We start from the raw sequence: 23,028 nt of genomic DNA, 5'->3' as shown, positions 1-23,028 counted from the left end.
AAAGAAAAAAGAGACATTTTTCATCATACTGTATGTGCTTTCTGATATTTTTTATTGTTTTACCCATAAAAATCAAGCAGCAATAAAAAATAAATTTCAGCCCTGGCTAGTTTGGTTCAGCAGTAGAGTGTTGGCCTGTGGACCAATGAACCATGGGTTCAATTCCAGCCAAGGGCACACACCTCGGTTGTGGTTCATCCCCAGCCCTGGTCAGGCCGTGCAGGAGTCAACCAGTCGATGTGTCCCTCTCACGTCAATGTTTCTCTCTCTCCCTTTCTCTCCTCTCTCTCCCTCCTACTCTATCTGAACATAAATAGAAAAATATCCTCAGGTGAGGATTTAAATAAATAAATAAATGCCATGGTCAATAACTACGTAAATGGTGCAGCAACAACATGACAGATTAAGTGAGGAACTACATGAAAGAGACACCACATAAAAGCCATATCCGAACACTGGAGATTCTGAATGTCTTAATGGCAATCACAGGAAGAGGCATCGAGACTTTATAGTCCCACCTTTGGGTCCTGGAGGTTCCCTCACCTTAAGAGATCAGCAGAAACTTCCAGAGTTAGGAAGGGCAACACTGGCTCTCACAATCAGCTAGGATTCCAGCAAACAGTGCAGCTGCTGAATGCGCCATGACTTGATGAGCAGGCGGCTACTGCCTGCACTGAGAAGCCTGCATTTCCAAGATGCTTCCGCAGTAAGGTAAGTTTTACCAATTATTAATCTATTTCCATGACTGAAAAAATTTATTTGGAGACCTCTAGAAATCATATAACCTGATCATGGCCAGCTCTTGGCAAAGAAAGACAATTTGCTCTATTTTATGGAATTTGCCCATCCACAGTATTTTGGTTCACCTTAGAAGTCGTAGAACCCACTAAGAATCCTTTGGGCAGAATTTGGCACTAATCACAACTTACTTCCTATACCTCATATTCTACTAAGTGAACTCTCCCCTGGCCCTCTCCTAAAATAAACCCCTGCTACTATAAAATTTGTTCTAATTATACATTGTAGATGAATACATTGTAGATAAAGGAGGGAAAGTTTATACAATAGGAATGTCCCCTTCAATACTGATTCAGCAAGTTTATAATTCGCTGTAAAAGTTACGTGCTTCCTATAGAATTATTCCTACAGTCCTGGCGGTTAACTGGTTAGGACACTAATGCATGGAAGTCACTATGTCCATGTAACAGACACTATGCCTGGTCCACTTTATGTATCATCAGTCAAGTCTTATATTTTCAACTTGCATTTAAAAAAAAAAAAAATCAACTCTCAATAACCTTAGTATTTCAGTAGAAACTATTATTCTTTTTTCTTTTCTCCCTATCACATTACAAAAACCAAGGATAAAATTATTTACTCATTTACCAAACCACTTTTCAAATTCTCCATCTTAAGATTTAGAGGGTCTGTAGCAGATAACTATTTTCTTAGCATCTGCTGACATCCAAGTTTGTGAAAGAGTCACTTACCGCTTAATGTTTTGGACCTAATTGGAGGTAACCCCTTCTTCTGTCGTTCTTTCTCCCTTTCTCTGGCTCTTCTTTCACTTGAATAAGAACGTGATGATTTCCTCTTTCTTTCTCTTGAGCGAGAGCGTGATCGCTTTCTGTGTTTGCGCTTTCGAGAACCGGATCGTGACCTAGACCTTCGTTTTCTTGGTGATCTAAAAAAAATCTTATTTTAATACTAATAACAATGTTGTTCTTCTATCAAATTTCTTACTTCTAAGAGAGAAAACAAAGGGTTGTCTTATATTTATATACCTCTTAAAAAGATTTAAGTATAATCAAGTATCAAACATACATTTTCTCAAATTTATCTACTAGTTAGGTCCACACAAATCATAAATATTTGTTTTCAGTAATTCTAAGTCTGGGTTATTATTCACAACTATGAGGAACAGTAGAACAAGACCCCAGTAAAGGCCTACTTTCTCTTAGTCTTCCCATTTATTTTTCAAAGAGTCACAAACAGGAAAGAAAAACCCAAGAAAATAAAAAGATTCTTTAGGTGACAAAGATGTTACAATTCTTCAAATTAGGAAACAGAGAATGTTTCTAACAGAGCATTAGGCCATTATATAATTCTGCTTACAAGCTTTTGACTTCTCCAAAATGCTTATTAAGGAGGCACTGTAATAATTCAGTGACATGAGGTGAATTTAGAGAAAGGTGAACGAACAGGTCACCATTTACAAGACATAAATACAAATAACTTCTTGAAACAAATAAGAAATGACTGAAAAAGTGATCAAGATCACTACCCCGCCTTCTAGCATTTACGGTTCAGATTTTCAGGGTACTCATGTGCAGAAAACATGGTACAAAAATGTTAAAGACTAATGACTTTCAGTTTTAATGTACTCTGTAGTAAAAACAATGTACATTACATAAAAATTTATCAGGTTAAGATAAGAAATCTTCAACTCAAATTTGAATGAGCATGTACACTCATGTGCCTTAGCCATGTTGAAAAGCCCACCAAAAAAAACACTTTTAGCCCTGGACGGTTTGGCTAAGTGGTTAGTGTCGGCCTATGGTCCAGAGAGACCCGGGTTCGGTTGCCACTAGGGGCATGTACCTCGGTTGCAGTTTGTCCCCGGCCCTGTTTGGGTCGTGCGGGTGTCAGCCATGTGATGTGTCCCTTTCACGTCACTGTTTCTCTCTCTCTCTCTTTCCCTCCCACTCTATCTGAACAAAAAGTGGAAAAATGTCCCCAGGTGAGGATTAAAAAAAAACCACTTATAGAATATTTGATAATATGCTTACTGTTTATAAAAATAGTTTTTGTAGTTTTATCTTTATGAGCATTTTTGGTATTATTACGAGAAGAAATGGAATGCAAGAAATGCAAGAGAATTTCTATCACTTCCTCCACAGCCTGACTTAACTGTTGGTCTGAGGCACTAATATCCTAAAAGCTGGATGTCATCAAAATATTTTTAATTATAGCCCTAGCTGGTTCTGCTCAGTGGTTAGAGCACTGGCCCGCGGACCAGAGAATCCTGGGTTCGGTTTCCGCTCAGGGCACGTACCTCGGTTGCAGTTTGTCCCCGGCCCCAGTTGGGGTCGTGTGAATGGCAGCCAGTCGATGTGTCTCTCTCACATTGATGTCTCTCTCTCTCTCTCTTCCTCCCTCTATCCCTCTCATTCTATCTGAAGATGAATGCAGAAATGTCCTCAGGTTAAGGATAAAAAAAAAATATTTTTAACTATAATCAGACATAATCCAAAATCAAGGTCTCATGAAATGGCTGTGATTCATGTATATTATTCAAATAAATGGCCAAAGATATATCCAATTAAAAACAGAACAAATTATTTTGTTTTTCAAATTCTGAATTACTTTTTTCTGAGACAATATAAAATGCCATTCTAAGAAAAACATTTCATCTTGATGAAAAGAAATAAAGCCAACATTTTAAAAGTTTACACACAACTATTTTTAAGTATTATGTGGAACCTTGAACGAGAGCGTGAATGCGTTCTTGATCTCGAGCGAACAGCCACTTTCTTTGCTTCTTGTTCAAAGATCTCCTCTTCTACTCCATCCTGCCCTTCATCTATATCCATGTCCTTAGAAGTAAAAAGAACAGCAAACAAAATGCTTAGTTCAGATCCAGTACATGTTGACAATTCTGCCTTACAAAACATTCACCAAAGTAGCATTAATGTCTAATAGTAAAATGATTAGAGTGCAGAGCTTAGGCGGGGAGAAAAAACATTCAGGCCATTACCACTGGTTTACATAAAATAAATAATTATCTAAAATAAAAATTATCATTTTTTATAAACTTTTTCTCTAATTAACTTATAAATGTATGACCTAGAAAAGCATTTACTTTTTACCTGTTGCTGAATATCTATAGAATCATCCAAATTTGCTTCAGGTTCAAGAAAATGCTGTTGACTGCTCCCTTGTGATGGGGATGCGGAATGCTCTGATCCAAATGTTCCTTCCTGACTATCCTGAGGGGTTGCCTATTGAGAATGTTTACAAATACACAAACATTGAGAAATAATATTATTACAAATGAAAATTTAAACACACAAACGTGACAATTTTTAAAAAGGAGCCCAACAGCCCTGGCCGGTTTGGCTCAGTGGTTAGATTGTCAGCCCACCGATGAGTCTCAAGTTTGATTCTAATCAGGGGCACGATGCCTCAGTTGCGGTTCGTCCCCAGCCCTGGTCTGGTTGTGCAGGAGGCAACCAGTCGATGTGGCTCCATCATGTCAATGTTTCTCTGTCTCTCCCTCCTTCCCACTCTCTATCAGATGATAAATAGAAAAATAACCTCGGGTGAGGAATAAAAAATAAATAAAAGGAGCCCAACACATAAAGAAATTCCACGTCTAATCTTTTATAATCAATCTAAAGTTAAACTTTTGTATAAGCCCAAGTTTACTTAAAAGCATGGAACAGCATAAAAAGGGGGAATAGAATGATAAGATTAAGTAGGTCTTCAAATAAATTTTAAACTATCAAGAATAAAGGAAGTCTACCATGAATAATATATAATGGCAACCTCCATGTGCAGTCAGGGCTACAATGTTCAGAGTGGCACTAGTAATTCTATTCTTTTATCTACGACACTACAAAAAAGCAGCCATGTTGAGTATACTGGTTAATAAAAATGTTTAAATTTTTTGCCTATTTCACCCTATCTTAAATACAGTGAGACAACTGAATTGGAAAAGCCAATTACACAATTTATTCAATTTGCTACTCTGCTGATATACTTTCCAATTCTAAATTTGTCTTAAACATTATCTAGCTTATGCATTAGAAAAGTTGTTTTTCTTCACCACTCCCTTTCTTCCATCACTTATTTTTGAACAACAAAGCTTTTAAGAATGTCTACTCCTTTCAAAGGGGTGTTACTACTGTAGCTCCTAAAATTTTGAAGATAATGTCTAGAACAATTAACTAAACCAAGGAGAGGGGATTGAGATTTTTTATTTATTTTTTCTTTACTGATATTATAGAGAAAGGAAGGGAGAAGGAGAGAGAATTAGAAACATTGAGGACAGAGAACATTGACTGGCTGCCTCCTGCATGGTCCCCACTGGGGATTAGGCCCACAACCTGAGTATGTGCCCTGACCAGGAATCGAACCGGACACCTCTTGGTGCATGGATCGATGCTCAACCACTGAGCCACACAGGCCGGGCGAGACTGAGATTTTTAAGACATAATCTCACTCTCACGTTTGTATTAACTTTTACCTTTTAACTCAGTAACTTGGTGTTAAAGAAAAGCTGGTCAAGAACACTACCTTGCCCTGGCCAATTTGGCTCAGAGGTTAGAGCGTCCACCTGCGGTCCAGAGAGACCCAGGTTCGATTCCCACTAAGGGAACGTACCTTGGTTACAGTTTGTCCCCGGCCCTGGTTGGTCATGTGGGTGGCAGCCACTCGATGTGTCCCTTTCACGTCGATGTTTCTCTCTCTCTCTCTCTCTCCTCTCTCTCCCCCTCCCACTCTATCTGAACAGAAAATGAAAAAATGTCCTCAGGTGAGGATTAAAAACAAACAAACAAACAAACAAAAAATAACCTTGATTTTACTGCTTTCTACTAAACCTTGTGAAATAAAACTGGAACTAAGACAATTCAAAAGTGTCACATTGACAGATGACCAAATCTGTTGTTTGGATAAACTTCCATCACTACTATCTCTTGCCTCTATAATAGCTCTGTAATGTTTTAAATATATAACTGACAAACTTTTCCTTTTCTTAGAATTAGAATTTATTAATTTTTTTTTAAACATCCAAATGTTCTTCATTGGGCTCTATTTTCAAGTTCTTGAAATCTCAGGCAGATATATATCTGTTTGACATAAATACTGCACCAACTCCAAACACTTCTATCAGCATTATTTCTTCAAAATAAGGTATGGAATTCCATTCTCATATTTCCAGGTACAAGTTCCAACCTAGCAAATATCATTAATATTCATTTTATATTTACTATTTACATTAAAAAGACAAGTTCAGGACCCAGCAGTGTCTAAGGTTTACTACTCTTTTGATCTAAAGTAACTCTCCCCTATTCCATATTTCCATAGTCCTTCACTTACACCTGTTACAGAAACTAGTATTCTGCCTATGCCCACACAGATGTATGCGCTCCATCAGAGAAGAGGTCACTTAAGGTCTTGCTTTTCTATTCACAGCTGTGTATCATTTGTCTAACAACACTTATTTTAAAATGTTGGTGATGTATTACATTCATTTTCACCAAAACATTTTAAATAGTAGAAAGATTAAATGTTTCATTTTACTGAACTTCAATTTCCTACAGTATAAATGGGAGTCAAAAGGTCTATCTCACCAGCAATTAAATGTAATCACCCTAATAAAGTTCCTGCCACGTGGTAATAGCCTAAGTAAAGGTAATGATCTATTTATTCTGTCATCACCACCATCAACGATAACAAGATCATCATTACCTCGCTTGTCAGGGAACTGAGTGGAGAGAAACTGTGTTTATACTGAAACACCATCTCTCTCTTTCTTCTGTCTCCACTTCCAATATACTGAAATTAATTTCTACAATGTCCTCAATTCATAAGTTGCTAGAGTATATTCTGATTATAGAAAAACACTGTTAAGATCCTAAAAAGACTGATCACCATACTTAAGAAACACCAATTTAGCCTGGCCGGTGTGGCTCAGTGGTTGAGCATCAACCCATGTACCAAGAGGTCACTGGTTCGATTCTCGGTCAGGGCACATGCCCAGGTTGTGGGCCCAATCCCCAGTGGGGGGCGTGCAGGAGGCGGCCAATCGATGTTCTCTCTCATTGATGTTTCTATCACTCTCTCTCTCTCCCTTCCTCAATCTCTCAAATCAATAAAGAAAGAAAAAAACCACCACCAATTTATAGAATACAGAGAGCAATAACTCTAAAGGCCACAAGGTGGAGCTATAAACCTTTTGAGGCTGTTGCTGTTCCAGGAGTTGCTGCCTGAGATGTTCAAGGTTTTGCTGCTGTAGTTGCTCTGCTATCTGATGAAAAATGGAATTGTTCACAGATTCTGAAACATGAGAACTAAAAGGAAAAACAAGTGAAAATATGTTTTTAGAACTCAATAAAGATAATACAAAAATAACTGAATATTCAATCCTCTGCCCCTAAATGCCAAATAAATAAAACATACTTGACTACCATGTTTACCTTCGGAATATTAACAAAGAAAATGGAATATCTCAGAACATTAATATGTTAAAACAGAAATATACTCTTCAATAATGTTTCAATAAATGACATGTTAAGAGATATTCTGATGAGGATCTAATATTACTATCTCGTGCTATAAATACATATAAATTAGTACTTTTTTATAACAGAACATTTTAAGAAAGCTCAATAAAACTTCTAAAAACAAAGTATTTAAACATGTTCCCTTTAACTTCCCTATGAAATACTGGGTGAAATGTTCTATCAGTTCATATGAAATCTGCAATTATAATTGACTATCATAAAATTAATGTTTTCTTTAGAGTAGCATTCATATTATTAGGTATGTTAACAGAAATGATGTTTAGATAAGAGAAAATAATTTAACTATACTCAGGGAAATTCACACCTGAAATACACCTGGAATTCTGGGTGCCACAAGGTAAAAGGAACAAAAAAGGGAGCATCCCAAAGTTGGCAATCAGGATGGTGAGAAGTCTTCAAACAATTGGAAAAAAAGAGTATGTAATCTGGAGCAAATAAGCCCAAGGAGAAGAATGATACCTATCTTCAAAAATTAAAGGGCTGCCCTGGCCGGTCTGGCTCAGCGGTTAGAGCGTCGGCCTGCGGTCCGGAGAGACCCGGGTTCGGTTCCCGCTATGGGCACGTACTTCGGTTGCAGTTTGTCCCCGGCCCTGTTTGGTCGTGCGGGTGGCAGCCACTCGATGTGTCCCTTCACGTCGATGTTTCTCTCTCTCCCTTCCTCTCTCTCCCTCCCACTCTATCTGTACAAAAAATGGAAAAATGTCCTCGGGTGAGGATAAAAAATAAAAAAAAATAAAAATTAAAGGGCTATGTCTCAAAAGATAATGGAGCAAATGTTTCCTTGCTTCAGAAAGGGTGAGTGTGTAAAAGGCAAATCAAAACAGAATTCAGTAACAAAATAACATACAACAATAACAATTACTTAATTTCTCATACTGGAAGGCATTACCACATTGGATAAATACCCTGTTGTAGGGACTATTAAAGATAGATGGTTCTTATATTGTTCAGGAAACAATTCTACAGAATTTCAAATGCTTCTTCTAACTTCACAATTCACAATCTAAATATTATTTTTTAAATTTTTTCAAGTAGAATCTCTTTATCACAAGAATATATTTATATTTTATATGATATAAATAAATCTTTAAATATATTATCCCAATATCTGAAACTAATAACCTGTTTGAAACAAGATTCCCAGAGGCTCTCCCCACTCATCATCTTCCTCCCATTCTCCCACCTTCCACACCACACCTAAGACTGTCCTCCCCATGTTGCTTTTACAAAACTTAGGGGTCTGCAGAATTGTTTGGGGAAAAAAAACAACTGATCTAAATAAAACATGCAAACTTTTCTTTACAAGACAAAAATCCCCATCCTGACCCCACTTCTGATCAGCCCGACGCACTTCCAGCATGTGCTGTGCTTCCCAGGAGTGGCCACCAGCGCTAGAAGCTTCTTTCCTGTTATTTCAGATATTCTTACAAGTGAGTTAAATAACTTAGAGCCTAATATAGACATAGAAAATATCACAGATCTATCAACATTTATCAACGATCTCATAAAGACTTTTGATATAGCCAAGTATTTGCAAAGATCTCAGAGTCAAAATAATATTGTGAGGCACCAAGAAAACAACCCTACCATCGCTCCGTAATGTTAGGCCTGAAATACTAGCCTAGCTTACTTAAAGTATACCTAGTAGTTCAGAATGTAACACTCATCCAATGTTTATAAAAATAACAAAAAATTATGGTTATAAAGAAAACATAATGATTCTTACAGTTGAGACGCTGGAATTTCTTTTTTGGGTTCTTCACTATGCTCAGAATCTTCCCCAAAATCAAACCTATCCATCAGCTTCTGGAGGAAAGGGGGAGGAGGGTGGAGAAAGAAAGAGATTAAAAAGTGCTTCTCACAAATATGTTACAAATGCTATTTTATTTAAAGGTCAATGACATCCCACTAATTTATCTGTATCACTAAATAGTTATTATGAAAATGTTTCATATCCTTTTATGTCATACAGGCGTCCCTCGCCACTTCACGCTTTGACTTTCATGGCTTCACCCTATCACAGTTTTTTCAAATATATTCATTAAAAAAGTTGATCGAGACAGTGAAAATGATACAGCATGTGCTCGGTTGTCTGAGTCAATCATACACCCCTGTATTACAACTAAAATAAAAATTACTGTACGTATGGACTGTAGGCCTATGTATTCGAGCACCCCAGGGATCCTGCAACGCCAGGTGCAACTGCTAGTGTCTGAAATGGATTAACCGCGATAAACGAGGGACAACTGTACTGTAATAAAGCATTTTATTTCAGTGGATCTTCACTTTTCTTTAAAGTACTCTGATATACGTTGCCTTATGTAACAGAACAAATCATGACACAAAGCGTGAAACTACCACTCTACAGAAGAGAATGTTAGAATGAAAATAAAGTGGCTTGCCAATGGTAATAAAGCTTGATAAAATAATATCTATAACTATAATCAATAATCTATTCCTAGTACATTTTTCTTAGAATGCTCTACTGTTTTCTAAATGATCAATTAGAAAACAAGCAGTGGTTCTCAACCTTCCTAATGCCATGACCCTTTAATACAGTTCATGTTGTGGTGACTCCCAACCATAAAATTAGTTTCGTTGCTACTTCATAACTGTAATTTTGCTACTGTTATGTCTTAGACGGTCGTTCGACTCCCAAAGAGGTTGCGACCCACAGGTTGAGAACCACTGATTTAAAGGATTTTTATGTCTAGCTATTTAGAGGACTAAATTACATTTGGATGTTGCTGGCTAAAAGAATCTAATAACTCAATAAATCAATATTTTCTATTGAAAATAATATAGCAAAAAATTAAAATAATATGCATAACACTTCCAAGGCATTTTACTATTCCCATAATTAATAAGAATACTGAAGATATACAATAAACTACATGTGAAAGGATTTCAACTTTAAAAACACTACAGTTAGACCTTGATTTATCAAAATATTATAGAATAGTGACAACTTACAGAAAAGTTTTTCTTTGAACTTATAGACTGAACAGTTTTAATTTTAGCAGGTCTAAATTATAGACCACCATAACTAATACACTTGTGACATCCAAAAAAAATTTTTTTAATTCAGAAACTAATCATTTGCCTCAATGGTGAATTCACAATTTTACTGGCCTATAAGTCTTTATCTTTATGCAAAGGAAAATATTCTAAATGCTTCAAGGAGTTCTTCCAGAAGGTTGAGCCTTTTGTAAAACTGGTAACAAACAGTACAGTGAATACTGAAATAGTTCTGTGGAAAAATGCAATTGGAACCCACATGATAGTATATAAAATGCCCTACTTCACATAGAACAGACTCAATATCTTAATTTCTACCTTGTTAAAAGACACTCCCTGTTCCAAGGGATTGAGGGTGTTGGCAGCTGCCGCTGCAGCCGTGAGCTGTGCGGTCAGAGCCTGCAGCTGAACAACAAGGCCAGCGTCCAGGGCCTGCAGAATGGAAGGCTGAGGCTTCTGCTGTTGTATCTGTAAAGTCTGTATTAACTGCTGAAACTAGAAGGAAAAAAAGGGGGGAAATTAATACAAACAGGTGCTGGTTTTTATCTACAAGAATGCCTATCTAAAACTTTTAGTCAATAAAATTCATTCTAGTCTTTGGAGATAAAGAAAAAATATAAAGCAACTCAAAACAAGAGTTAATTTTTTTTTTTTTTTAATCTTCACCCGAGGACATCTTTCCATTTTTTGTTCAGATAGAGTGGGAGGAAGAAAGAAGAGAGAGAGGGAAACATCGACGTGAAAGGGAAACACTGAGTGGCCTCCCACACGACCCAACCAGGGCTGCGGACAAACTGCAACCAAGGTACGTGCTCCTAGCGGGAACCGAACCCGGGTCTCTCTGGACCACAGGCCATCGCTCTAACCACTGATCAAAACCAGCCAGGGCAAGAGTTAATTTTTAAAAAATAGATCTGTGTGCCTTAATAAATGTCTTGCCTCTGGAAAATTAAAAAATTTTAAACAAAACAAAGTGTCCACTCAATGATAACCAACCAGATAAAGAACTCATCACAGGCAAACTGATTTTTTTCACTGAGCTTTTCATCCCTTCTTCAATTAACTACCTAATCTCAGTAAAAGGACCAGCACTGACTACAACTGCTTTTGTTCTCTTTCAGATTTGCCGTCAGAGAACATGTTTCCTCAAAGCAGGGCAGCACAGAATCTGCCCCTTGGAGCAGAGTCCAGAACTAAGGAAAGTAAAGGTGATCACTGCAAATAGGAGTTGAAAGTAAATCCCTACCCCCCCTTTCCACCCACCCTCTTTTTTTTATTTATTGTTTTGTTTATCCTCCCCCCAAGCCATTTTTCCATTTTTTGTTCAGATAGAGTGGGAGGGAGAGAGAAGAGAAAGAGAGAGTGAAATATCGATGTGAAAGGAACACATTGAGTGGCTGCCACCCATACAACCAACCAGGGCCGGGGACAAACTACAACCGAGGTACACGCCCTGAGCGGGAACCGAACCCAGGTCTCTGGACCTCAGGCTGACGCTCTAACCACTGAGCAAAACTGGCCAGGGCTTCACCCACCCGCTTAAAGAATAGAAATAGTAAGACCCAGAAGATATTTCATAGTTAAGTAAACCTTGTGTACATGCTAGAAGTAATTAATACTTTTCTAATTAAGATATAAACCTGAATTAAATCTGAAAATTATTAGTTTGAAATAACATGAAAATAAAAATAGCAAAAATATTGCTAAACACATTTGTACTCTCTAAGTTCAACTTATATTGGGATAAAGTACAAATACCATTCCAGATGCCAGTAAGTAATTTCATGCCTATCTAACTAAAATAGCAACATTAAGACAAAAAGGTTTATCAAATAAACATTTACTACAGCGCCCTGGCCAGTTTGGCTCAGCAGTTAGAGCGTCTGCTCGCGGATCAAAGAGTCACAGGTTCAATTTTGGTCAAGGGCATGTACCTTGAGTTGCGGTTTGGTCCCTGGCCCTGGCTAGGGTCATGCGGAGGGCAACCAATTGATGTGTTTCTCTCTAACATCGATGTTTCTTTCGCTCTCTAAAAAATCAATGAAAATGTATCTTCAGGTAACGATTAAAAAAAAATGTTCATGATGCATTATTAAATGAATTAAGCAGGTTACATAGTATTATAATATAGTGTGATACTATTTTTACAAAATAAAAATCACATACTCTTTAGGTGGTACATTATGAAACAATCCATTAGAAAAATAATGAGCTCTAAATCGTCAATATAAAAAAAGCTGCTCACCTGCTGGCCTTGAGGACTTTGTAAGATCTGCGCTACAGCTGTAAGTGTATCTGTATTTGCTATCTGAGATACCCACGGATCAGGTAAACCTTGGACCACATTGGCTGGAGTAACAGGTGTCACAGGAGTTCCTTTTTAAAAAGACATCACACCCACCCCAATAAATATGTAAGTAAATAAGCCTTAAAAAGGTAGAGAAATTTGCTCTGTCACTTTAATGAAATATACACAAATTCATATAAATGTTTTTATTTTATGGTCTCCATTTTGAAAAACATTACAGAATTAGATAAGTTAAAGTACCAAAAGGATCATCCATACATGTCCTCAATTAACTACTTTAAAGAAGTCTACAATACTTAGCAGTCATTAAAAATCTTACTACAGATGAAAATCCAATTATATAAGAAAATATTCAAAATATAATTTTCAATGAAAAATCATAAACTAATATATATAACATAAAACTATTTTTGTTCCAGATGCACATAACACACACACACTCTCAAAAACTAAACAGAGGTAATTCTTGGATGATGATAAAAACTTATAAATGCCAATTAAATAACTCAAGAAATGATTTTGAACAACTTTGGCTCCATTAAATCATTTTTTCATGGTTTCTTATAATATTAAGTTTCTCTAGTATACTGTATCAAGTTGCTCTGCATGCAAGTTTAAAAGATTACAGGCAGTTTAAAATCAGGGAAACCCTAATTTACACATCAATTACCCAAAGTTTTTTATATTTATGTATCTAGGGCAGCGATTCTCAACCTGTGGGTCGCGACCCCTCTAGGGGTCAAATGACCCTTTCACAGGGGTCGCCTAAGACATAACAGTAGCAAAATTACAGTTATGAAGTAGCAACAAAAATAATTTTATGGTCGGGGTAAGCACAACATGAGGAACTATATTAAATGGTCATGGCATTAGGAAGGTTGAGAACCACTGACTAGGGACTAAAAATATTCAGCTCCCTAATTTTTAGAAACAAATTACACACAAATAAAATTTCTGATTTTTCCTTCAAATTACTTTTCCTTTCAATTAGCTAATGCTAAACAAATTCATCTGCACTGTGGAGTCATTATTTTACATACAAATAATCACCTAAAAAGTATGGGTACAATATTTGGAAAACAAGTCTCTATCAAAGCAACATACCTGGGGTATTGCTCATAGCAGTGGTAGTACTGGCCAGAACAGGCGTGACAACTGGAGGAGGAATCCCTGCCGCCATATCCAAAAGAGGCTGAATGATTTCACTCTTAAATACATTGTTCTTCTGCCATAAATTCAATACTCTCACTATTTTACTCTAGAAGAAAAAAGAAAAATGATCCTTTGATTTTTTTTTGCTTTCAAACCTTAGCACAGTCCATTTATAGACTATTTGGGCAGTGGGTGGGAGTAATTTCTACAGGTTTTCCACTCTTAAAACACAAACAGGAAGTCTATTTTGACAGACATACAGGTAAATGAAAGCTGCATTTAGGAGAAGACAGGAACAACAACTAGATTTCAGCTTCCATGTGAAGTCTAATGAGTTCGCAGTTATGGTTGGATGGAGAACTGTGTTAGGCTACTGAGGCAGGTCAGGATTTACATCAGTACTAAAGTTGTATTTATAGTCGATTTTAACTCATCTTTTATTCATTTTTATTTATTTTTTTATCCTCACCTGAGGACATTTTTCCATTTTTTTTGTTCAGAGAGAGTGGGAAGGAGAGAGAGAGAAACATCGATGTGAAAGGGACACATCGAGGGGTTGCCACCCGCATGACCCAACCAGGGCCGGGGACAAACTGCAACCGAGGTACGTGCCCTTAGCGGGAACCAAACCCGGGTCTCTCTGGACCACAGGCCGACATTCTAACCGCTCAGCCAAACTGGCCAGGGCTTAACTCATCTTTTAAACAAATAGGTAAAATCAAGACCAAGTACTTATCACATGGGACTTTTTAAAAATTTCATTTAAAAATAATCTAAGGACAGGGGAGGTTACTTCCTTAAATAACAATTAAACCAAATTTATGTTCTTCCACAACTGTTCTGCATATAAAAGCTCTGTACATAGCATCAAGCATTAGTTACTACTGTAACATTACTTACTCCATTAGGAAACTAAATGACAGGCTGAGCTTATGTATTATTTTTTTTTTTTTTCCTCACCCGAGGACATTTTTCCATTTTTTGTACAGACAGAGTGGGAGGGAGAGAGAGAGAGAAACATCGATGTGAAAGGGACACATCGAGTGGCTGCCACCCGCACGACCAACCAGGGCCGGGACAAACTGCAACCAAGGTACATGCCCTTAGCGGGAACCGAACCCGGGTCTCTCCGGACCGCAGGCGGGCTGAGCTTATGTATTAAAAAGAGACTTCTGTTAAATGCATACATTTTGTAATAGTAAAAGAAGCAATTTTAAGAATAAAGATCTGGCTCTGGCAGTTTGTCCCTCAGTTGCAGTTTGTCCCCAGCCCCGATTGGGGTCATGTGGATGGCAGCCAGTCGATGTGTCTCTCTCACATAGATGTTTCTCTCTCTCTGTTCCTCCCTCTCTCCCTCCCGCTCTATCTGAAGATAAGTGCAAAAAGGTCCTCGAGTGAGGGGGAAAAAAAAGAATAAAGATCTGGTTCGTCTTTAAACCCCATATAATATTATACTGATGAATTTCAAACTATGTCCAAACTAGATAATATGCAAACTTTCGTATTTCAAATGAAGCATAGAAAATTACACAAAGAATGCTTCATCACCTTCTGATTTGCCTCTCGTTTCTATAGCATTAGCACTTCAAAGGTACCGTCAAAGGTATTTTTGCTCTACAGAAAAAAAAATCTTCCAGTTCCCAATTACTCATCCTGTAATTCAAAATTAACCAGTCTCTGACAAGTATCACTCTATGTATCTATGTCATATAAACAATGCCTCAAGTTTATGATTGAGATCATCCTATCAATGGAATCTGGAATCTATCCTACTAAAGTTTTTTTGTTTTTGTTTTTTTTTATTGATTAGGGAGAAAGGAAGGGAGAGGGAGAGAGAAAGAGAAACATCAATGAGAGAGAACATCGATTGGCTGCTTCCTGCATGCCTCGCACTGGTCAATCAGGCCCATAACCTGGGCTTGTGCCCTAACTGGGAATTAAACCAGCAGCCTCTTGGTGCATGGGTCAATGCTCAACCACTGAGCCACACTGGCCAGGCTGTCCTACTATGGTTAAAAAACAGGACACACACACACAAAAAAAACACTGTATCTTAAACTCTATTATAACTGAGAAACATTATTATTATGAAGTCTACAAATTCAACACTGATTTGTTGTTCATAATAACTGACAGAAATTCAAGTTCAAACTAGTAAAGTTTCTAAAAGTGCTTAACTTCAAAAAATGTACACACAAAATTTTAAATGAGTTATTTAGGTGGGATTCTAAGATGTCAATTTTAAGAATAACTTATGAGAGGTCACAGAATTTAGCACCATTCTTCTTGCCTGCATAGAATTATCAAAGTACATTTTTTAAAAAATTTGTCTCAAGAATATAGCTTACAAAATTGATACAGTAATATCTCCATATATATCCATTATAACAAGCTATTTTTCCTGATTAAAAACTGTAATTATTAAAAAACAAAAACTACTGCCCGGTCCAGTTTTTCTCAGTGGTTAGAGCATTGCCCCGTGGATCCAAGGGTCTCGGGTTCCATTCCAGTCAAGGGCACATACCTTGGTTGCAGGTTCGATCCCTGGCCCTGGTCAGGTTTATGCAGGAGGCAATCAATCAATGCGTCTCTCTCACATAAATGTTTCTCTCTCTCTCCCCTTCCTTTCCATTCTATCTAAAAATCAATGGAAGAATATCCTTGGGTGAGGATTAACAAAAAATAAAGTAATAAAAACTACCTAATCTTGTACTTGACAAGAGGTAAAAGATTTGTGGTGAGCTTTTAAGATTTGTGGTTCTTCTTTAAAGCAACCATTAATCTTCATCTATTCTTTTCTTTTCCTACATAATCAAGATTGGAATCAACCCCATCATGAGAGTCCACTAAATTTTCAAGTCAACACCCAAAATAAGTAACCTTCTAATATCTTTGAGCACATATGAAAATAAACAACCCACGTTATTCTCCCCTCAGGGTCTCAGGACTTTTTCGTGTGTGGGGGGGTGGGTACAGAACATTTACTCATTCAGATCTAGCAGACCTAGTAGTGCAGTTTCCAGCATCAATAAAGCTCTTCCATTACAAAAGAATTCTGATACGCAGTTAGTTGTTTTCTATTAATTCTGTGCAAGTTTGTTTTTCACAGACACTATATAGGTCAAATGAGGTCAAATAACCAAATAACCAAAATTCTGTATTGGCCATGCATGTGAATAAATAAACTTTTAGTATAATTTCAAAAGCTTATGATGGCAAGTTTCTTTAGCACTGTTTCAATAAATTAAAAAGTAGCAAAATCAACTACATCTTTCTACTCTGTTTAAGAAGATCCTAAGAACAAAAAGGAACACAGTGTAAATAACTAAATATTCAAATTTGGAATAACTAAGAGTAAAGGATAACATGAAATCATAAATGAAGATAATCTGAAGAGTCTCATTAATACCAAAAACAGTAATGTTATCTACTTAAAAAAAAAAAAAAGAAAAGAAAGGCATACCTTGTCATCCCCAGGGCAACGATATAAATTCTGGAAAGTGCTAATGATGTTATTACTAAATCTGGGTGCAAACACATCCTTTTCTTGACCAAACTGATGTCGAGATTGTCGTACAATGGAGTCAATAACATAAAGTCCAGGTACCTTGTATTCTGGTTTACACTGATGAAAAAGAAGAGTGGGAAGGGAAGGAAATGAGAAGGTAAAATTCCATATAGACAAAAACCATCATAAATTCTATGTAAACCAAGACCACTGCTCACGATGAGGTAAGGAATATCGGACGTTCACTATTCCATGCCATCTGTGTCTAGAATGGCATTTTAAAGAATCTACTTGGGCTACTCTACACACTCAGTTCAACTGCCAATCACCTAAGTTCCAAAATAGGACTGCACAACTGTCTTGAACAACAAAAAGGACAAATAGGGTACTGTTATAATTAAAAAGTATGCCTAATGATTTTGCAAAGCCACATGGAAGGAAGCAGCAAATCCAGGAAAGAAGAGCTCTAGAAAAAGCATTGCCAAGGTGCATTACATTTCATTTGAAACACATAACAAAAGGGTTTTTGTACTAATGTAGGAACAAATACCAAATGGCAAATTATAACATTCAAAATGTACTGAGCCCAAAGTTTCAAAACTTTCCTCAAATACACACCTGTAAGAAAGACATTCTCATTATAATTCCAGGAATCTATCCTACAAAAACATTTTTTAGCTACTCCAAGGATAAATGTTTCTCAACCTTCTTATCCATTATCCAAATTGAAGAACATAAAAGTCTCCTACTTTCTTACCACAAGCTTTTCCAGCCTATCTAGTTAGGTGAGCACAATAAAGAATCCTTTTCCTGGCCAGCCGGTGTGGCTCAGTGGATTCAACGCCATCCCATGGACTGAGAGGCCCGGGTTCAATTCCTAGTCAGGGCACATGCCCGCATTACAGGCTTGATCCCCAGTAGGGGGCGTGCAGGAGTCCCGATCAGTGTTTCTCTCTCACATCAATGTTTCTATCTCTCCCTTCCTCTCTCTAAAAAGAAAAAAAATCAATAAAACACTTTTTTAAAAGAATCCTTTTACTAACAAGTTCACTGCTTTTAATTTGTCTTCATATACAGAAGTATAATAAAACCTACTTTCCAAACATACTGTTGATTTAAAAAAGTAGCTTCAACTTTTGGATCTAATTAGGTAAGTGTTTCACCCAAAGTAATTCCCTAGAAATCATACACAGCACCAAATCAAAATTGTGTTCTTGAAAAGTTATTCTGGGAAACTCAAGCACCAGTGAGAAAAGTATGTTCACTCCACCTCCGACACAAAAACACGTTTCTATCCGGATTTTTAACTGATAAAATGAGTGATTTCACTCTGCAAAAAAAACCAAGATGGTATTTCATATGTTCCTTCAAATCCTTTTTAAGAACCTTCTCCTTAAGGTCTTTATTAAGTCAAAAAAAATGAAGAGACCTTTAGCACCAATTCCCAAGTATCTATTGCAAGGTTATGGCTGTTAAGTGCTTGAAGTACTTTAGAAAAGGGCAACAATGTTGGTGTTCCAATATTCAAGTTTAGGTTTAACCTACCTAAAGGTTCAGAACTATCTGCTCTGTTGAATATCATTTTTGAAAGTCTAAAATAGTTTTCCCTCAAGTTCCCCCAAAATCTAGCATATCTGTCCCTCATTTCATATATCTGGCCAAGGGTATTTTCCTTTGCCTACCATATATTCAAAGAAATATCTACCTAGCCAGACCACCCCCCCCCCAAAAAAAAAATCTGAGTAACGAAAAACCTGAAATGTTTTTTCAATTTCCTCTTCAAGTTCTACCAGTACTGAAAAACACAAGAATTCTGAAGACTTGCCAATGCCATGAGGTATTTTTTACTCTTCGAATACTTTTTTTAAAAAGCTAAGTTATATTAAAATTTCAGCTACACAATTTTAAATTACATACTATTAATTCCCAATTTCTTGTTTTACAGAGAAATAACCCTTTTGGGGGGAGGAAGGCAGTAACAGATTGAGAGAATGTACCTTTACATATCTGTGTGATTTTTATTCTGAAATTATCCAAGTTGTTATCTGAATACTATCTTGAGTTGGTTTTCTGACAAAAGATCCTCTAGGTGAGTTGGATACTTTGAAATATTTAAACAAACCTTTTTCTTTTGGTTAATCCTTACCCACAGATATTTTTCCATTGATTATTTTAGAGAGAATGGTGGAAGGGAGAGAGGGAAGGAGGAGAGGGAAAGAGATACACTGATATGAGAGAGACCCATCGATTGGTTGCCTCCCCACACAACCCTTACCAGGGCTAGGGATCAAACCCAAAACCCAGGTATGTGCCCTTGACCAGAATCAAACCGAAGATCCTTCAGTCTCTGGGCACATTCTCTAATCACTGAGCCAACACAGCCAGGGCTAAACAAACTTTCTGCAGCAATTCAATTACTAGAATTTGTACTGTGAATTTTAGCTATGAAAAGTTTGTATTAAAAAAACAAAGCTAGAATGGTTAACACAGGAGCAGGTGATGCTGACAGTAGAATATTAAGACAAGAGGGCTGTCCCAGGAGTCAGACCTGAAATCACTAAGTTCTCACAGTGAAGACTGAAGAATACATCTCACGCTTTCTGGTAGGGGGAATAATTTTGAGAAAAGGAATCATTTTGAAATAGCCAGCAGCAGCATTCTGTTCGTAACAAGGTCTGCTCTCTAGACAAACTATTTAACCAGAACCTAACCTGACCTGCTGGAGCTTGGAGCCTAACTGATCTGGGTGGGGGATAGATATCCAACTCCAGCCCACTCCAACCATCCTGTTTCACTAAATGGGGGGGGGGGGGGTTAGAAAAAACTGAAAAGCACACGTGAAATTCAGAGTCCAGAGGTACAGGCTCTACAAAAAAACAAAAAATAAAAAACCAACTGCCCTGGCCAGTGGGGCTCAATTGGTTGAAGTGTCATTCCATGCACCAAAGGGTTTCAGGTTTGATCCCCAGTCAGGGTGTGTAGGGGAGACAACTGATTGATGTCTCTCTCTCATCTCTCTCTCCTCCCTCCCTCCCTCTCCTCTCTAAAATCAATTAAAAAAAAAAAAAACTAACATCATACTTAATAGTGAAAAGCCAGACATTTTCCCTCTGTAATCAGGTATGGATGACAACAAGGTATGAATGCTCCCTTTCACTAAGATTGAGCATGAATGACAAGGTATGGAATGCCCGCTCACCCCTGCTCTTCAACATCATATTGGAAGTCCTAGTGAATGCAATGAGAAATGAATAAAAAAATGCCCAGATTGCCCTGGCTGGTTTGGCTCAGTAGTTAGAGTGTCGGCCTGCGGTCCAGAGAGACCGGGTTTGGTTCCCGCTAAGGGCATGTACCTCGGTTGTGGTTTGTCCCTGGCCCTGGCTGGGTCGTGCGGATGGCAGCCACTTGATGTGTCCCTTTCACGTCAATGTCTGTCTGTCTGTCTGTCTGTCTCTCTCTCTCTCTCCCTCCCTCTCCCTCCCTCTCGCTCTATCTGAACAAAAAATGGAAAAATGTCCTCGGGTGAGGATGAAAAAAAACTACAAAATAGCCCTGGCCTGTGTGGCTCAGCAGTTAGAGCATCTGCCCACACATCGAAGGGTCAGGGGTTTGATTCCCAGTCAAGGGCACATACCTGGGTTGCAGGTTAGATCCCTGGCCCCAGTTGGGGTTCCTGCAGGAGGCAACTGTCCTGACTGATCATATCCCTCTCTCTCCTTCTCTCCCCTGTCCCCTCCCTTCCACTCTCTCTGAATATTCTTGGGTCAGGATTAACACAGACAAGCGTGCGTGTACACACACACACACACACAAACTACAAATTAAATGAAAAAATCAAGTGGTATTTTCTTTTGAAAAACACTACTTCTGTCATTTTCCAAGACTTGATAATTCAAAATTTTCCAAAAAGTGTGGAACCTCAGAAATTCCTCATTAGCAATTCTATTTCCACAACACCTACGCTGGAAGAGGGTAACGGGGAACCACTAGCTCCTCTGTCTTCATACTCAGAGAACCTCGGTCACACCAGAAAGGAGGCTAGAGATGAAAGGTGACCATACTCAGCACTGACACGGAGTCTGTCACTGCACAGAGGTGGGAGAAGGATGACAAGCAAGTGAAAAAAATTCTCCCAGTTTCTGATGAAACAAGGCTAAATAAACAATTGCAATTTTAATACAGTTTAGTAAAATAGCTGAGGTTAAACTATATGTGATATACTGAAGTTGAAGAAAGGTAATAATAGATATAAAGCAACCTAAAATTTTTTAGTTTTGGTAATAGAGTATATTTTGCTCTTTAACTATAGAAATTCTTTCTATTTGATGAGTCCTTAAGTATCTAAAAAACATCTTGATAAACAAGTTTTAATGCTGGTAGGAATTTTAACTCCTTGAGTGAAGTTGATATTAGGATGTTTAAAGTAACCTTTAACTAAAACTCATTAATTGAAAATATTTAAGCCTACCAATACCAAGTGGTGTTAAAGATGGAAGCAACATAAGCTCACACATTAGCATTGAGAGTGTGAATCAGTACAACCATATGGAAATTTAATTTGCATTACCTTGTCAGGTTGAAGAAATGTGCATACCCTACACTACAGCCCAGCAATTCCACCCCCACAAAAATGCAAGCTGCACCAGGACACATAAGAATGTTCCAGCAGTATTGTTCATAATGCCAAAAACTAGAAAACACATACAATGTCTGTCAAAGAATGGATAAGTTGTTAATAACATAATGGAATATATATACAAAATGAAAAGAAATGAATACTGCTACATATGCAGAAATGACTCCTCTAACCATATGATACTGAGTACACAGAAGAACAGACTGTAGGATTCCATTTATGTAAAAATAAAAGACAGGTTAAACTGCTTTTTTTTAAGAAATCAAACTTACAAAGTAATTCTGTAATAGCCAGCAAGGCCATGGTTAAAAGGCATCAGGGAAAGGCATTGGGAACTTGGGAGCTTTAGTCAAAGTTCTATTTCTTCAAGTAGGTTACTCAGGTCTTCCCATTACAAAAGATTTGCTATACTCGCCCTGGCTGATTTGGCTCAGCGGTAGAGAACTGGCCCTCCGACCAATGAGGCATAGGTTCGATTCTGGTCAAGGGCATGTACCTCGGCTGCGGTTCGTCTCGGCCCTGGTCCCACGGGGTAGAGCCGTGCGGGAAGCAACCAGTCGATGTGTCCCTCTCATGTCAATGTTTCTTTCTCTCTCCCTCTCTCTCCCTTCCACTCCATCTGAAGATAAATAGAAAAATATCCTCGGATGAGGATTAAAAAAAAAAAGATTTGCTACACACGTTTTCTGCACTTTTCTGTTTGTGTCCATGTTTCACAATTAAAAACAAAACACAATATAAAAACATCCTGACTTCTTTATTTTTTTGATATTAGAGAGAGAGAGAGGAAGGGAGAGGCAGAAAGAAACATTGATGAGAGAGAACTTCGACTGGCTGCCTCCCGCATGCCCCCTACTGGGGGATCAGGCCCACAACCTGGGCATGTGCCCTGACCAGGAGTCAAACTGGCAACCTCTTAGTGCTGGGTCAATGCTCAACCACTGAGCCACACCAGCCAGCCTGATTTGTTAAATAAAACACAACAGGCAAAAGTTTCTTTTATCTTAATGATTAACAATGACAAGATCAAGATATATTTGAAATGCAAATTTAAGGAACTGTGGAACAAGAATTGATCTAAAATATCCCCAGGCAG

The 23,028-nt window shown here is 37.7% G+C and overlaps 1 protein-coding gene across 5 annotated transcripts in view; it reads right to left on the bottom strand.

Annotated features, from left to right (window-relative positions):
- SCAF8 (SR-related CTD associated factor 8) overlaps positions 1 to 23,028 on the bottom strand; it is a 145,650-nt gene that overhangs the window by 78,978 nt on the left and 43,644 nt on the right. For all 5 annotated transcript variants that reach the window (XM_036249324.1, XM_036249322.1, XM_036249323.1 and 2 more), the window contains 9 exons: positions 17,252 to 17,413; positions 13,741 to 13,894; positions 12,574 to 12,704; positions 10,647 to 10,823; positions 9,037 to 9,116; positions 6,959 to 7,076; positions 3,870 to 4,001; positions 3,484 to 3,596; positions 1,491 to 1,684 (listed from right to left, as the gene is read on the bottom strand). In XM_036249324.1, the coding sequence (XP_036105217.1) occupies positions 1,491 to 1,684; positions 3,484 to 3,596; positions 3,870 to 4,001; positions 6,959 to 7,076; positions 9,037 to 9,116; positions 10,647 to 10,823; positions 12,574 to 12,704; positions 13,741 to 13,894; positions 17,252 to 17,413 (1,261 nt within the window). The remainder of the gene's footprint in view (positions 1 to 1,490; positions 1,685 to 3,483; positions 3,597 to 3,869; positions 4,002 to 6,958; positions 7,077 to 9,036; positions 9,117 to 10,646; positions 10,824 to 12,573; positions 12,705 to 13,740; positions 13,895 to 17,251; positions 17,414 to 23,028) is intronic.

This window comes from Molossus molossus, unplaced genomic scaffold, assembly GCF_014108415.1.
Source record: "Molossus molossus isolate mMolMol1 unplaced genomic scaffold, mMolMol1.p scaffold_m16_p_8, whole genome shotgun sequence".
In the NCBI taxonomy this organism is placed as follows: domain Eukaryota; kingdom Metazoa; phylum Chordata; class Mammalia; order Chiroptera; family Molossidae; genus Molossus; species Molossus molossus.
Note: the sequence above shows the minus strand (reverse complement) of the source record. Positions and strands in the feature narration are given on the sequence as shown.